Below are 16,663 nucleotides of genomic sequence, written 5' to 3' on the forward strand. Positions count from 1 at the left end.
GCAAAATTCTGGATAGATATGTTATTTTTGAAATAGGTAATGAATCAAGTATTTATATATTGTGTGTGTGTGCGACGTGTTGTTGACTAGACAAAAATAACAGAAAAACGTTTGGATCGAAATGAGTAGATGTCTATGCTAGCGTATCCTTCAAAGCTGTAGGAGTCGCTAGAATAGGTAAAGGATAGTGGGCAGAAGATGACACGATGGCAATAAGTAGTTCTCGCGAAGTAATCCAAATGGTGAAATCATGAACCGCATTGAAGGTTGCTTACCATAGCCTGTTTCAGTTCTGATAAACTTAACACCTGTTCTTCAATTGCGGTTTGTAATAATATGCGAAAAAATGATTGCATCATGGGGTAAATTTCAACGAAGGCCGAAGACCGTTTGCAATCCCAGTAGATGAGATAATCAAAGAATTATCTGAAAATATCTATTTGTAGAACTTTGTCTCGCTAAGATCAACGATTGATAACAAGGGGTGCTGCCCGAACACTAAAACACTCATTTGATTCCGAAACGGACCAGGATGATTTATTCCATGGCAAAAAAGCATCAAGTACAAGCGTGGTGTCATACCTTATATTGTGCCTAGGTACGTTGCTGTTTGAGAGCTGCTTCCGTGTGTCTATCGTGCCTATCGTACCGTACCGTTGCATAATGTAAACCAATTGTTTGTTAGCGCCTACAGACATAAATCAGCGTTCGACAGTTCGACCTGTCTATGGGACGTTTATATATGCTTTGCCTAATGAATGAAGATATATGAAATCCAAATTGACTTTATGTGTAGCAGGCAGTTTTATTGCGTAGATAAGAGCCGCTATATGTGGCACACTCGTCCGCTCATTGTACTACTGTAATTGTTATTGTTATTATTATTTTTAGTCATTGTAGTTTTTATTTCGTTTATTATTTGTATGTATGTGAGCAAAAACAATGGTATATCTGAGGCGATCACTGTACTATGAAGAGGATGACATTAGGTTGAGTAATAGATAGACCTCTGTCCGACCGTTTGCATATTTTCTCACATCACAACAATGTCATGAGCTATCTCATTAGAGGGTTTAGTGAGTCATAGATGATTGTGATTTTTTCCTGTATGGAGTTTTTTTGGTTCATTCTCAGATATACGTAACATTCAGCGGGCTTCAAATCCTTAGTTTCGCGTACTGGTAGACGTAAGAAACAAGCAGTTTAACCTGAGATAACTTTAAATGGGGATCCGGGAATATTTTCGTCTCCCCATTTAACTATAATGACGTGATCGCCCCGTTCCTTGCACTGGTAGGAAACGTTATACATATTACGCCCCATGTGCTTGACGAACGTCTCATCACAAGGCCCTTTAGGCCCAAACACACTGCAGTAAAGCATATTATTGCCAGCGTTGCTGCAATCGACGGTAAAGGTGTTAGCGCGTCCCATGACGGCCTTCTTTAGTCCTAGACCTTTTGAGGTGCATCGCGATGCGTCCGATTTGAATGCTGGCAGGCGATCTGCCTTAGTAGTTCCGACCTTACGAACGGTGTCGAGTTCGACATTTGCCGTTTCAGCGACGTTGGCGGCTACCAAACCGCCAGCCGACGTGCGAGCAGCTTCGCCACTCACAGTAACCTTAAATGGTGATCCCGAGATGTGATATCCGTTGTACTTTACTGCGATAAAGTAATCGCCAGGGGCCAAGGGAGTATAATGCACTTTGTAGCCTTCTTCGACGTCTGTGCAGTCCATGGATACTTTAGTGGGACCATCCACCTGCACCTTGAGCTTGCCGATACCAGCTGCGGTGGTGTCGACAATAAAATCGGTCTTGTGTCCAGCAATGGCTTCCCTCAGACCAGGGCCATGCGCATTTACGGCTGCTGGATCAGCGTCGTCAGTGCCGACGAGCACCCGGAACGGCGATTGCGGGATATGGACTCCTTCGCATCGAATATGAATATTGTGCACACCGTTCTCCTTAGGTACGAAACGTAGAGCCCATTCCTCTGTAACATCCATAAGGTGCAGAACATTGTTATGACTTACAAAATATTACCTGCAGTTCACCAACGCCCACAAATACTGCAAGTGTACTGTATAAAATGAAGGAATGAATGTATAAACATAAACATGTTTCACGCAAAGCTATTCAATAACTATGAACTAACAAGACATTTACATGAACAAAAAGATATTTTCTAGAAAACGTATTACAGTATTTTGTAATCACTTCACGTTATTAACGTGTACACAACGAAAGTTAAACCTCTCCAAAGGATTTCTTCTTTGAATGTTTGTCTTGATACATTATATGTACCTTGTACTGAACAAACTTCCTAAAGCGATATGGAAGTACGGGAGAATTATGAAAATAAATCAAGGTTTCACTAATGAGTTGTACAATTTCACAGTTATTTGATCGTATAGCTTTCGGTTCAGTTAATGCGGATGCTTTTTTTATCATGACATGACTGCACTCGCCTCCCTTCAAATCATCAAAAGTTCAGTGCCGCAGTGAGAACTCGGACCACATAATAATTGAAGCTCAACACTTCATATGTAATATTAGAATTATTAGTTCTCTTACCGGAATCAAGGCAACACATAAAGGCGTCGTCCTTCCTGCCTGAAGGATCGACAACTTCGCCGTCAAGGGTTCCCTTAGCACCGTTCATCCGAAGTGTCAGGTTGGCAGGCGTATTAACTTTGATATTCTCAGGAACATTAGCTAGTTCGATCTTAGCAGCATCTCCCACAGGCGGCATTACGTAAACCTAACGTGATGCAAAACAAACGCAAAAGTGACAAAGTCATTCCGAGTCATCTCGACATCTTAAACAGAATAAATGCAAAGGCTCAAAACCAGTTCTAAACAATGTACGGAATTACGATCTCACCTTGAATGGCGAATCGGGAATATGTTGATCGTTGAATTTGATACCGACGCGGTACTCCCCGGCTTCAGCTACCTTGTATGAGATGTAGCATGAACCATCTTTGCGGTCCTTAAAGTCGATAGCAGCCTTCGATGGGCCTTCAACTGATACGGCCAAAGCGCCCGCGCCGGCTTCGCGTGTCCAAATATTGAATTCGCATGGTTCATTTGCTACACCACGCTCTAGACCTTGACCGCCAGCATGGACTCGGTGAGCACCGTAGTCCCTGAGGGGACCAACAGTAAACTGGAACGGCGAGCCAGGAATATGGAACTTCTTATGACGCACAGTTACATGGTGGATGCCAGCTACCTTGGGCACAAAGCTGACCTCATATGCGCCATCCTCTGCATCGCGGATCGTTGCGGCGTTCGAGTCGCCCCCAGGGCCCTGCACTTTAGCGTCCATGTCAATGGCGCATGCGTTTGGCAGTTTGAAGATCAGTTTGCACTCTTGGCTGTAAATTAAACGTAGAATAATCATTCAAACAGAACACCAAATTAGAAAAGGTATCCTCTGGCCTAATGAAGCTTCTGACGTGTACATTGCATTTTCTAAAGCTAAGACGTAACTCAATATCTTAACTTACCCGACGTCGGAAACGGGTGCAGCCTCACGTTGCTTCTTAATTCTCTCACGTTGTACGTTAGACCCCTCCCCGTCAACTTTGACAGTGAAGGGTGACCCACGAACATGGTGGTCGGCAAACTTCACGTTTAGGATGTAATAGCCCGGTTCGGTCGGCATGTAACTCACCTTTACGGTGCCATCTTCGTTGTCTTTGACCTTAATGTCAGCTTTAGAAGGTCCTTCCATAGATATCGAGAGGCCACCATAGCCTGTAATTTGCCACATAAAAAATAATAAAGCTGATTCGGCTCACTCATCTGATGCCTTGCTAAGGCACAGCTAGCTTGCCTGGACTGTCAGAAAGGCCAGGGCTGACTTAATCCTAGTCAGTTCCAATCATAATTTCTATCGTGCTGAGTTCAACTTGATTCTCGTGCATTGTGAACTTTCTCGTCTATTAAATGCGGTGAAGTGCATGCTTCGGAATTATACTATTCCGCTAGAAATCATGACCTGATTGATTCAATTATCTTTTTTTATGTATCTACTAGATATTAGCAAATCAAATGAAATCATTTGTTCAGTATCCTACAGTATATAAGGCTACTATTCTATATTATTATACATTGCTACTATTACCATTCATCACTAATACTTATTTATCATGAAATTAATAAACTGCCTAGCTTAACGCGGGTTTGGTTAAATGCTCAGGTTATTGACCTTTTTCGGTACTTGCGCGGTCCTGTAACCCGAAAAGGAAAGGAAGGACACTTCTATGCATCTGATTTAGGCTATTCCAATGAAGATATTTACCTATCCTAATGTACAAGTACAACTGAGGCTACAATACACTGCAGCATTCTCAAAATGATATCGGGGGGAAAATCGGACGGGGTAACTGAATGGAGCGAAACGTATTTTATAGACGGTGTGAGAAATAGCGTGAGATATCGTAGGGGCAAGGAAGGAGAAGGGAGAATAAGATGAAAGGAAACAATTAAAAACGGGAATTTTGTTGACAAAGCCTATTATTGCCCACAGCGAAACAGAACTAAATTAGGAGCGTATGTGATACAATGATTCCAACCTGCGTCTTTGGTATCGATAACGAAGTCATTATTTTTGTGGGTAATGCCCTGGGTCAGCCCAGAGCCCGATGTCTGAACGCGAGTCGAATCTCCAATCTCGCAATCGAGAACGCTAATCTTGAAGGGAGATCCCGTAATCTCCTGACCTTGACGACGCACATGGATGCGATGCTCGCCCGTAAGACGTGGGGTGAATGAAATACCTTGAAAGAGCGATCAAGGCGTTATCTATGGGTTTCGTTATAGGTATCTTTTTGTGAAGATTCAAAAAGGCTTCTTAGCTAGCTCAGACAGTTCTAAGTCATGCGCTGAACACGGTTACAGAAGTACATAGTTATATATATACAACGAGAGTCCAATGTCGGAACATTCTATTCAGTTTCGAGTGCCTCTAAAAAAGTAAGAAGAACTGAAGTTCGTTGCCAAGAAATTAGCCGTTTTTCAACCTACCAAGTTGTCCGTTAGGCAATTGCTTGAGGAAACAGGGTTCCTCAAGGCCGTTCGGAGCGACGATGTAAGCATTGAGGGTCTTGATGTCCTTGTCCTGAACTTTAAGTGATACCTCGGATGAATGACCAACAGAAATCTGAGCACGCTTGCGGCCTTCTCCAGTCACTTTAGCAGTGTAAGGGGATCCCTTGATGTGCTCATTGGCGAACTTAATCGTGATCTTGTAGTCACCTGGAGCAGCTGGAAGGTAGGTAACCGTGACGGTTCCATCACGATTGTCGTGATAGTTGATGTCGGCTTTGCTTGGGCCTTCAACGGCAACGTTCAGCCCACCTGAAGTGGCTCCCTTGGTCGAAATATGAAATTGTGTAGGCTCATTGGCAACGCCGTGTACAAGACCAGGGCCGTAGGCAGTGACATAACCAGAAGAGATGGAATCAACATTGAACTTGAAGGGCGATCCCTGAATGTGCTCTCCGTTGAATTTCACGTGCAATTCGTGGCAACCCTCCTCACGCGGATCATAACGAATGGAGACCGTTCCATCCTGATTATCGACGATCACCGGCCGGTCAATTCCACCCGAAGGCATTTTAACAAACGCGTCAACGTCAGCACTGTTCTTGTGACGAGTCGGGAGGTTGTTGAGCTGAAGGCCGTGGAACTTCTTTGTAGTTCGAGTCTCTTTACGGTAGCTAGTTGTTGTTGTAGTCTCCTCGTAGACTTCTTGAGTTGTCTGCGAAAAAGTGGTATAAAATCTAAAGATCAGTATAAGATAAATCTCTCTTTCGCTATGATAGATCATTTGACAGCAGACACTGTCAAAAGCAAAACTGTAACATACAATTAACTAACTTCATTAATCCAAAAAACTATTGGCATAACAGACCAAACAACTCATATGTAACCATACGATAGCAGCTCTCCTATCATATTACAGAAACTACAGTGTTACACTAACTCTTTCATCGTATACTAAACTACATTAATACATTTTGATTTTTTTGTTCCTACACCTGCAGACTTACGGTATGAACCGTTATGACAAGGCCCCCGACGAAGCGTAAAATAAACGGGTGTGCAAAAACAGGCTGAAAATACCCGTAATCCTAATACTACACGTACAAAAGTACGGTATCCATCGTTAGTATAGGTTATCATTGTGCTGTATTCTTTAAATGTGGCTGCGTCTGGTTAAAGGTCTATCTCTGTGCAGCGTCAATGCAATTAACCCGATTATTATTCTGTTTAGGCTGATCTTCAATATAGCAGGTTCGTTTATACAGTACTTACTCTTTGTAATTATACATACGAAGTGAAACTTATCCTTCGATGATTTATCTATACAAAAAAAAAAAGGTGAAAATTTCCAGTCAAAGCATGAGCTCTACCCAGTCATGTAAAAAACGCTTTCCAAAATAGGCGCCTCAAAGCAAAATCAGTCGACGGCAATTTAATCAGGTTACCTACAGATGGCCCAAAAAGGATTTTAACAGGCCACGTACGCAGAGTATTAGCAGTAACGCAGCCTGGCTGCTTGGCCCCTATAAGACTACATCTCAACACCTCCTTGGAGAAATCGTGAGGCGCGATATTTCTGTGCATGATAAAAGTTTTGCATTTGTTCTTCGGTATATTTCACCTCGGGTTTGACTGGATAGCTAGAATGAAAAAAGAGTATCTTAAAAAAACCTAATTGAAATGGAAAATTTAATCCCGCGATTACATTCAGTGCACCTGATATCAGCAATTATCGGAGCCATTCGGTTATCAAAGTCATACATCATATGACTGGCTGATATGCTTCAAGAAATACCCAAATCGACCTATTACCTGGCATATCCTCAGATTTACTGCATACCGAAACGCTACGACAACCTTTATAATGGATGTATACGTATCGATCACGGTAAAATTGCTGCTCGACACCCGTCAACATAAGCTGAATATTGTCAATGTTTATTAGCTTTCTCGAGATATTTTCAGCGGGACACAAAAAGGACTCGTCGCATTAATGAGAGATTGTCCTGTACACAGGTCACGTTCCACTGCTACGATGCCGTTACTAGGCGGACCAAGCGCTGATAAGTGCGTACGATTTGCAGAATTTAGCGATCGAATTTGATAAGATACGCTCTGGTTGAATGTTGAAGTACGTTATTAAACGTGTCAGACACATTCTGCTAGAACAGAGCATAAATGAGCGGTCAAAATGGTACTGCAACCTTACGTCACGTATGATGTCACTATTAGGACGAAGAGAAATCGCCTTTGTCGAATAACAAAATGCATGTAGTTGATTTGAGTACTCTTTCTGTGCAGACCCAGATTCCCAGTTTATAGGTAAAACGAACTATATTCGTTCCGGTGTACTTCCTGTTGACATAGGCAACAAAGCAAGCACTTTCTTTCACTGATATTGAACACGAGCATCTGCTGGGAACAATAATGCTTCCAGTTTCCAGCTACCAGAGTTTTTTGCTCCTTTTTCCTGGTTCTTGACGGAAGCCAAAAAAGACCCTTACTATAGCTACATGCGTCAACCTCTTCCTCCTACGTTGTTCGTATAATCGTCTTCCCCCCCCCCCCCCTTCAAGCATAAGTGTATACTATACGGGGAAGGTTAAAGAAATGAGAATATGTAAGGTTTTCTAAATAAAAAAAAAGTTAAGGTACCAGTTTATCACACGGAAATCGGGAGACGATTTTGCTCAAAGTCTTTATACACCTTTAGCTTGATGTTTGTATAAATTAGGATACAAACTTAGCTGCTATTGATGGACAATAATGATCTGAGAGCCAGCCTGAGTCACGTGTAGTATCACTTTCAAGACCTGAGGTCTGATCGTTTGTAAAGATTACCGACTACATCAAGTTGCGAAGCCCAAGTAAATAAGTCATAGTAGGTAAATCTCAAAAATTGTTGCGTGAAGCTCTTGTAAAATGTAAGTAAAGGCATTATCAATGGCTCCGGTAAATACTGCTGACTTTTTACTGTAAATAGGAACAAATTATACACGCTAGTAAAGTTCCAAGGCAACGGCGACTTAAAAAAGAAATATTCACAACTTGATAAAGGTTTTGCGTTAGAGGTCCGGTACCGCCGTTAGATACTGCTTTAAACGGCTGGATTCCAGCAAAAAACGAGATATGCCTATGTTTGCGTTTGACCTTAGACCACCATGTATCCTGTAATTTAGAAACTAGACACATTGCCACCGCATGAGCACAGGAACAATATTCACGATTAAATTAAGACAGATTCTTTATGCAGGAAATAAGCTCTTAAATCTGAGAAGGGTATATTCTAATTTGTTTGCTACGAAGATTTTCTATTACAATCGAGTTCGTGTTTCCCTCATTTCAGTAGTAACTAGTGTTAGCTGGTCAATCCAAACTCCTATCATTTCATTCTATACACTCATATATGAACGTCGATATTTCACATAGACACAAACTGTATATCCGGCAAACTATCGATATTGAAGGGAAGCGTTGTAGGTATTATCTTCGTGATCTTACGCACTGTCAATGTAACCTGTGTACAAGGAGATCACTTGAGGAATGGTTTATCTCACGCACTGTCTAAGCACCTTTATACATTGCTTAGACTGAGATAAGTGTGCCCACTATCTTGATGCACAACAACCCTAAGAGTGGAAAGCTGCAAGAACAAGAGCTCTGTTTCCTTCGGTCGAAAAAATGCCCAACACTTTTTAATACGTGGATCTTCTCACTAAGGAAACACGGGGGTTATATCTTGTTTTGCACAAGAAAAGCATGTGTCTCTACCTGTCGAAACGAAGTTCTCAACTGCTAAGGCTCTTGTCCTTGGTCAGTGCAAAGTCAATTATTCGGCGTGCTTGGGCCAAACGAGTCCTACGGGTGAGGGCGAGTTTCCGCGCGACTTTCGTGGGATGAGCGTTAAAGAGCCAAGACTAATAGGTAATCGGCTAGATCGGGTCCCTTTCCCGACGCCCGGAACTCCGCCCGCTCTGGTAAGTCGACAATCTACCACAGACCAACGCAATGGCCAAGTCTCCCGGCCCCGCTTCATAATGTCGTGGTATTTTTACTTGTCACATTCCCGTTTTGATTTGGGCCGTCGCCTGTACCAAAACGCAGCGTTAAGGCTTTCAGAACATGCACACCTCGAAAACAAGACGCTCTTTGATCACAAACAACAAGCGACAACAGCTTTGCCCATAGGCGGCGGGACAGAGCCACGAGGGCGGAGGGAAAGGTTAGCGTTGTGGGAAAACACATTCAAATAAAACTATCGTAGTTAGTTTTCAAAAAGAAAAAGGGATTGGAGATCATTTTTCGGAACCGCAGTCAAAAAAATCCAATCTCGAAATGGATCAAACCGGTAAGAAACACGTATTTGTGAAGGTTTGAATTAATTGCATACTTTGTGTTTGAATAAATACTATTTAGAGATTTATAGGAAAGACTCTCTTCACCAACAAAGTAATTAAAAAAAATTGACGATTCCTTAAAAAAAGCAAGTGTCTCTACTATAACTGAAAGGTTCTCCTAAATTACTTGTAAGGATACAAGCAAATATAGATATACATCTGTTTGTGCTATTTCGTATAACTGCATCGACCTCACCCAGAGTGGCGCTCAAGTCGAGATTCTCTATACAGGCATAAATTACTGCTCCTCAACGTGGGTTCAAAAACGTGAACTAATCGTCGACACTGGAAATTGATGTTGTCGATTTGGTGTTATTTGCCGACTTAGCAATTTCAAAATGCCGATCGTTCGTCTTCTGCCCGAGATCAGTAGCAATTCGGTGTCGATATTCCAGCAGAACCGATGTGTGTCATCGATCTCCCTCTGAGCCTGTCAAAAATTTCGTTGGTCCATCGGGAACCGTGAACATAACTTTCAATACTACGACTAAATAAACATTCTTCGAATGGCAGAAGTTCTCTTCTGCCTAGAACATTGGGTCAGCTTGTTGTGTGTGATAAGGGGAGGAAAGCGTTCGCGCATGAAGCATATATAGTCTCTCTAGGTTTATATGGATTACTTCGATGGGGTTTAACGGTAGTTTAAGAAAGCGAAATTTTCAGTTCCAGGGTAAGTTTATGCTCAATAATTTGCTAAAACTGGACGCACGCATTTCTATCGCATATCATCATAGCACTAACGCATAATCTTAAGTCGGAGGCAAAGAGAAAAAGAGGTTCTAAATGAAGAGAAAACATATAACAAACGTTTTCAATAGCCAGCAGCTCTTATATGTTTTTAAAGTCTAGACGGGTTCATTCGTCGTAGAGTTAAGCATGGCTGCAGGCCTGCGAGTTTGTCGTTCCAAGATAATTTTAGGGCTGCCTTTAATTAATGGACTTTAGCTTTACTTACAGATAAGACTAGGTCAAATAAGTTTCACTGCAAAAGGTTTGGAAGATCCTGGAAATGCAACAGGATTACACATAACATTTGGCGAGCATCGAGAAACAACCTTTTCTCTGTCCAAAAGAAAATTTCGAAAAAACGTTCCGAAGATATGCCAACCAAATGCTCCATAATCGAGAGTTTAAGTACGAAAGCTTGTAAAATAATATGATACAAGCTATATCATAGTCAGCTAATGTGATATAATAAAAGACGAGTATGTTCAATTAAGCAGAGCGAATAATCAGCGGGCTACTGCACTCTGACAAAAGGTCATTACGAACGAGTTCACTGTTGCGTGTTATCTGGAGTATAGAATGCTGCCCGGATACTACTCCGTTTCAAAGCATCTGGCCATAGAGCCAGCCGCTAGGTTCCTTTTACCTTTAACCTTGCTGGCTGAGAAGTTGACTCGGTAAACGTGTAGAGAACATATTTTTGTTCTTTCAGCAAATTCCGGTCCAATGGTGTCGCTAAGGCTGAAAAACGAATTCTTTTTTTTGATCTTTGCAAACAGGTTGACGCCTTTTACAAACAGACCGCTTCTCTCTATAACCTAAACGTCAGTCCACCTAAAAAAACCAGAACATAAACAAGACCATAGGATGCAAGCCGCCAAATACCTGAGTGATTGATTCAAGCTCCATCAGAAGCATGCTTGGGCAAGCTAACCTAAGTAGTGAATGTCCCCCCTGAAGATTATCGCATTGTTATTTAGCGATAAATATGCTTGATAAAGATGAACATCACTTAGATTTGCCCAACGAGCGAGGCAGTACTGAAATGATAACATGAGAGACAAGTGTTTGAAATAGCGAGTGGATAGCCTTCTATTATACATGACCGAACAGTTTCACCGCGAAGTAGTTCGGAAACATCGGCCGAATAGGAGAAACGGAGGTGGAAAAACTCTACAAATTGTAGCCATTTGATTTTTACTTAGAAGCAGGCTTCGCAGTACCGGAATCTTCTAGTCGCGACGATACTAGCTAAAAGGCCCGGCCAACTGAAGTTTCGTTGTGGCCGTGCGAAGCAGTTGGCTGTGTTTAGGAGTCTTCTCAATCTGATTGCCAAGTAAAACGATTGGAGGAGAACCTTCTTCAAATTCACGATAAGCTTGTAGCACGCACTATGCCATAGACGATAAGCGACCAGCGATACCCAAACTGTTCCCCAACCTTCCCCATTATTTCTGCCTTCAACGAAATCCCACAGTCGCTACATAGCATTGTTATGAGACATTGTTCGAAGCAGTCAGCCGAGATATAGAAGCCATGAAACCAAACTGGCCACATTCATTATCGTTGTAAAATGGTGGTCACAGCCCGAACATGAAGCGAGCAGTGCTTGCAGCCCGGGTACAAACGGCGGTTGCCGAGCCTCTTTGCTACTCAGGCATCTCGTCAGCTTAACGACCTTGCGGGTGAGATGGTAAACGCGAACAAAAGTAATTTCGTACGCACCCTCATTGGAAACTGACCATAGATAGTCTCGACAACGTGTTTATAGATTTTGGTCTTCTAAAGAGAGTTTCGCTTACGCGCGTTTTTTTACCCGGACGTTACAGATAGACGAATACATAGCGTAACTCTAAACTGATCTATTTGATACTGTTGAATATTATAGAGACCTCTTTGTAGCTGCTAGGAGAAGCTGCCTCAGTATAACTCTCTCCTGTCTTTAGTATATCGCTCAACTTATCTCGTTAGATGTTACTGGTGTACATTAATCTACTAATTGGTTCGCAGGTAGACGTTATTGAATTGTCCTTTGGACAGTAACTTAACTAAACTTGTTTTCGCTATCGACGAAATTGCGCACTATCGTTAAGCTACCGCGCAACGTATTACTTGGTATCTGATGCTTCGTATCCGTACATATGAGAGATTCTGCCAGCATTAAAAGATCGTTTACTGCAGATGACTATCAACTACCCAGTGTACATGTCACTGCCATACAATCTGGCCATTTACAGAACGAGGGATAATTGTCGTCTACGTTAGTGCATGCTGACTTTTGAAGCGCTAGCCTTTCGCAAATGAAACTGCGATATCCTACCAACCAGAAAGGTGATAGTCAACAATGTCGTGGGTTGACGGATTCTCAGAACGGCTACAGCTGCCTAATTAGAAACACCTTTGTTTTGTATACAGCTACCTGAAACAATATCTCAACAAACCAATAGTTTTGAGGCATTTGTATTATCATGTGAGCCGTATTGAACCGACCGATCCATAGTCGTCCGAAACTATTGCATTTTCTTGCCTCCAGTACTGACAGACAGCCTAAGTGATACGGCCAGCCATGGCCTCATGGATACATCCACTTCAGAAACTTCCACCGTAAACGGGTTTTAGCGTGACCATTTATCACGATTGTGTATCAGCTATACAGAATATTTATTCCATATTATGGACGTATTCTCGGCAGAATCGAGAAAGTGATGCTACGATGTTGAGGGCCACGGCAGTTCAAGAACTACCTAATCATAATAGAAGCTATTACTGATCGTAGCGACTTCTTCGAAATGTACCAGTGTACAGGTACAGAAAGATTCTATTGGGTACTTGACGAGCTGGCATCAGCTAATGAGATATGCTCTCGAAACGCCGACCCAGCACGTGCGGTTGAAAATGCGCCAGAGCATAATGAAGGGCGACGCACCGTTGTGCCGCTTCCTTTTTTCCAGTTGGTCATTTTACGGACGAACTCTGGCTAGACAGCGGCAGTCGCATTGAAAAGGCAGTATCGTGACATCGAGGGAGAGGCGATTCGAATCTATTACGAATATGGAAACGGGACTCGACAGTAGACACATCCTGCTTAGGCGAGTTTGCCGCCCGCACCTACTGAAGACGATTCAACACCGCTAACACCGAACCATTTCGAGTCACAGATTGTTAATACATAACTGCTAGATTAATATAAGCATAGTCAGTCTGGTGGTCCAATCAGACAAGTATAATTTTTCATCGATATCGGGCTTGTTCTAGCTTTGCTTCAAATCACTTTTCAATATTTCGAAAATTTCGAAGTTTGTCACGCAGCATCAACACGGAAAATTTTTTCGTCTTTATTATATTAGAGGCAGATGGCTTTTTCTGATCAATGACTTTTTACACTTTCTAATATATCGAATGAAGGAATGCTGTCAGGAATCGTTATTTGAGATTTCTAGTCATCTCTGAAATACATGTTGACTATGGAGTTACAACAAACAAGCCAACAATAAAACAGTAGAGGACAAACGAGCTGTTAATAAATAGTAGACTCGGTAGATCGTTCAGATAAGACGGGCACCTTTTTTGCTAAGCTATTGTTAAGCTAGTAATAACTAACTAGCTGGCCATCGGTGAGAACGTTGTCATCGAAAGCTCCATCGACTCAGTGTGAACGCAGCGTTGCTTCGCTATGGGCTATCGCAAGATTTTCTATCTCATTCTGTTCGATGCGTAATTAAGTGTTATGGGTATCAGCTATACTATAATGTCTATTTGGCAATAGTGCCTTTCTTCAGGGCTTGCCAAATCATCCGGGTAGAACTTAGCCAACTGCCGTATCAATCTGATTAGGCATAACTGACGAAGACAGTGGCAGCAGTGCTAGTTTTTTTTATTGCTGATAAAAAAAAAGTACGTTAACGCACAAAAGGTGTACGGAGACCTGTGAGCTAACCTGTTATGGAAAGCACAGCTTATATGTCCCTGTATGAAGATAAGAGAGGTATTCATCAGATCTTGATTCATAGCAACTGTTCATTAAAAACGCGACCGTACGCTACGCTGATCGTAGTTTGATCTTGACAAGCATAAATTGATGGCTCGCTTCATGCTAGATATCGAACAAACGCGTATAGGACTTTGTTAGGACAACCTTAAGTCAACAGGCTTAGATACCCTGTTACAGACATCTCATAATATGAGAATACGTTTCACAGACGCGAAACAAATACGTTAATTGACCACGCTTAACTTGAAGCTTTTAGGTGTTCCTTTAAATCTTTCGACAAACAAGCGGAATGATAGATACAAGTCCGTCTACTTTTATCAAACCGAACGATGCTCCAGGATATGATTAAGAACATTATTTCATCTAAGGTATAGCGGCTTTACTTTTATGTTCAATATCCTAGAGCCCTTTTTTTGGCTTTCGTTAATTACATTCTAATTTGAAAAATTACGAAAAAAAAAAAAGAAAACATTCCTATTGCAGCGATGCAAATGTTCGTATTTACTCATTCTATCATTTTTACTGCTAGTCGCTAAACGCTGTATGAATTAAAAAAAAAAAGCCACTTCTATGAAGAATAATAATAATACCTGAAGACACATATTTCAAGTTGTGCTTGCCCTACTACCGAAGCATTCTTTCAGGGAGCTACCCCCACCCATCACAAAATGGATTGCATACACGCCCGGTTTAAAATATATATTACTTCACATATTCCTAATTTTATTAGCGAACTTGTTATACCTGAATCATTGCAGAAACTCAGATAACATCTAACCGTAATGTAAATCGGCTGGTGAACAACACTAGAAACGATGCTTGCATTAAACACCGAACTCAACTACGAGTAACTTATAGCCTATATGTAATTACAGCCGTTTTATATAAAAGATTTCAATATTGCAGATGCGTTCTTATACTTCGCAGCTTCGTAAGCTTAAATTATAGTAGAAAACATAATAGGTTTATGGCATCGACTTGTTTGATGCAGCTAAAAGCCAATAAATTGAAAAGAAGCCCCTATACTCTCTCCAACGATCTATAATATGTTGCCGATTCCTGTGCCAAGACGACGAACGGCTTCGCGTAAAAAGATATTTGGAAAATATCCTACTCGAAACAAGAATCACCAGCGCGATTTTACGGCCTCTAATTTTTACTGCCCACAAACGTGGTGTCAACTCATTGCTCGAGTAGACAGAAATTTCCTATTATTAATGGAGGGCTTATTGCACGAGTCGAGTATACTTACTAATACTAATACAGATTCACACAGATCACTAATAACAACTGGACCTTTCATAGTTCATCGTTACCTTTAGCTCGCTGTTGTTGACGCTAATCTAGAAAGTGAGTATAGCTGTACTATGGCTTAAACTAAACCCGCTGTGTTTACAGATCCATTACTAGAGTTAATTTCGAATCTTTCTAACAGAGATACCGGACCGACTGACGAAGCTAAGGTTTTTTCTCCACATGGAGCTACCTGAGGGAAATTCGACGAATAGTAGGCAGCTGAAATTATAATTGACTCACTCGCCCCGTGCGGGTTATTATTGGCGAAATGAAGAAACTACATTTTTATATGTTTAAATGTGCCTATTATGAAATAAAAGAGATCATTATGACCTTTTGTAATCTTTCTGATAACACTTACCACAATTTTTGTCGTCTTCGTAATTTTCTCTCCTCCGAAGCGAAGATCGAAATTATACTCGCCCCTCTCCTTCAGCTTGAATCGGATACTCTGGGTTCCATCTTTATTGGCAATAGTTTCCACATCGCAGCACTCTTCAGTGTTCCTGGTCTTCGACCCGTTTCTTAGGATCGTAGCGGTCAGACGACCTTCACCAGCTGTGCGGGTATTTACCTTAACCTCGTAATCTTTTCCGACGGCCACAGCCTTTGGAATCGAATTCTCTGAAAAAAGAAGGACAACTTAGCCTATATGCCGCACGTGTTGAACCAGCAAAACTTGTTATTCACGCTTATGACGCTCAAGTGTTCAACGAATCTGAGCTCTCTGATCACAGGGTAGCAACAGTGAATTAGGTTACGGTTCGATTGTACATGGGCGTCCCATGCTGCTGCTGATAAAAGAATCAGCGGCTGTGAGCTGGAGTCAGAAGATCCCATCAGTTCGATAAGTTTTAATTCAGTTAAGGATGTTACGGAAACGCTAGCATGAGTCAATATTCTCTGCGCGATACGTAAGGGCTTATACGGACTAATAAGAAATATACAGGAACAATTGTATGGAATTAATGGAGGATGGAACAGCAATACCAACCGTCAAGAACGCATTTTGTATGGTCGCCAACTCTCTTCGCATCAGTTTGGAAGCAGCACTGCTTGACCTCTTTGTCGTCAAACTTCGTAACAATCTTGCTTCTGCCAGGGGTATCGCAAGTAAAAAGAACTTTTGTTTTACCATCGGGTAGCTGGCGGGTCTTGGCAGGTCGAACTTCTCCGTTTGGATTCTGCCCAAGA

The 16,663-nt window shown here is 41.8% G+C and overlaps 1 protein-coding gene across 1 annotated transcript in view; it reads right to left on the bottom strand.

Annotated features, from left to right (window-relative positions):
* Nucleotides 1-510: 510 nt before the first annotated feature.
* cher (filamin A protein cher) overlaps nucleotides 511-16,663 on the bottom strand; it is a 35,129-nt gene continuing 18,976 nt past the window's right edge. Inside the window, exons 15-22 of the mRNA XM_022796469.2 lie at nucleotides 16,464-16,653; nucleotides 15,831-16,093; nucleotides 5,039-5,774; nucleotides 4,588-4,791; nucleotides 3,517-3,766; nucleotides 2,889-3,384; nucleotides 2,579-2,765; nucleotides 511-1,997 (exon numbers count right to left, since the gene is read on the bottom strand). Of these exons, the coding sequence (XP_022652204.1) occupies nucleotides 1,204-1,997; nucleotides 2,579-2,765; nucleotides 2,889-3,384; nucleotides 3,517-3,766; nucleotides 4,588-4,791; nucleotides 5,039-5,774; nucleotides 15,831-16,093; nucleotides 16,464-16,653 (3,120 nt within the window). The 3' untranslated portion in view covers nucleotides 511-1,203. The remainder of the gene's footprint in view (nucleotides 1,998-2,578; nucleotides 2,766-2,888; nucleotides 3,385-3,516; nucleotides 3,767-4,587; nucleotides 4,792-5,038; nucleotides 5,775-15,830; nucleotides 16,094-16,463; nucleotides 16,654-16,663) is intronic.

This window comes from Varroa destructor, unplaced genomic scaffold, assembly GCF_002443255.2.
Source record: "Varroa destructor unplaced genomic scaffold, Vdes_3.0 BEIS01000003.1, whole genome shotgun sequence".
Lineage (NCBI taxonomy): Eukaryota > Metazoa > Arthropoda > Arachnida > Mesostigmata > Varroidae > Varroa > Varroa destructor.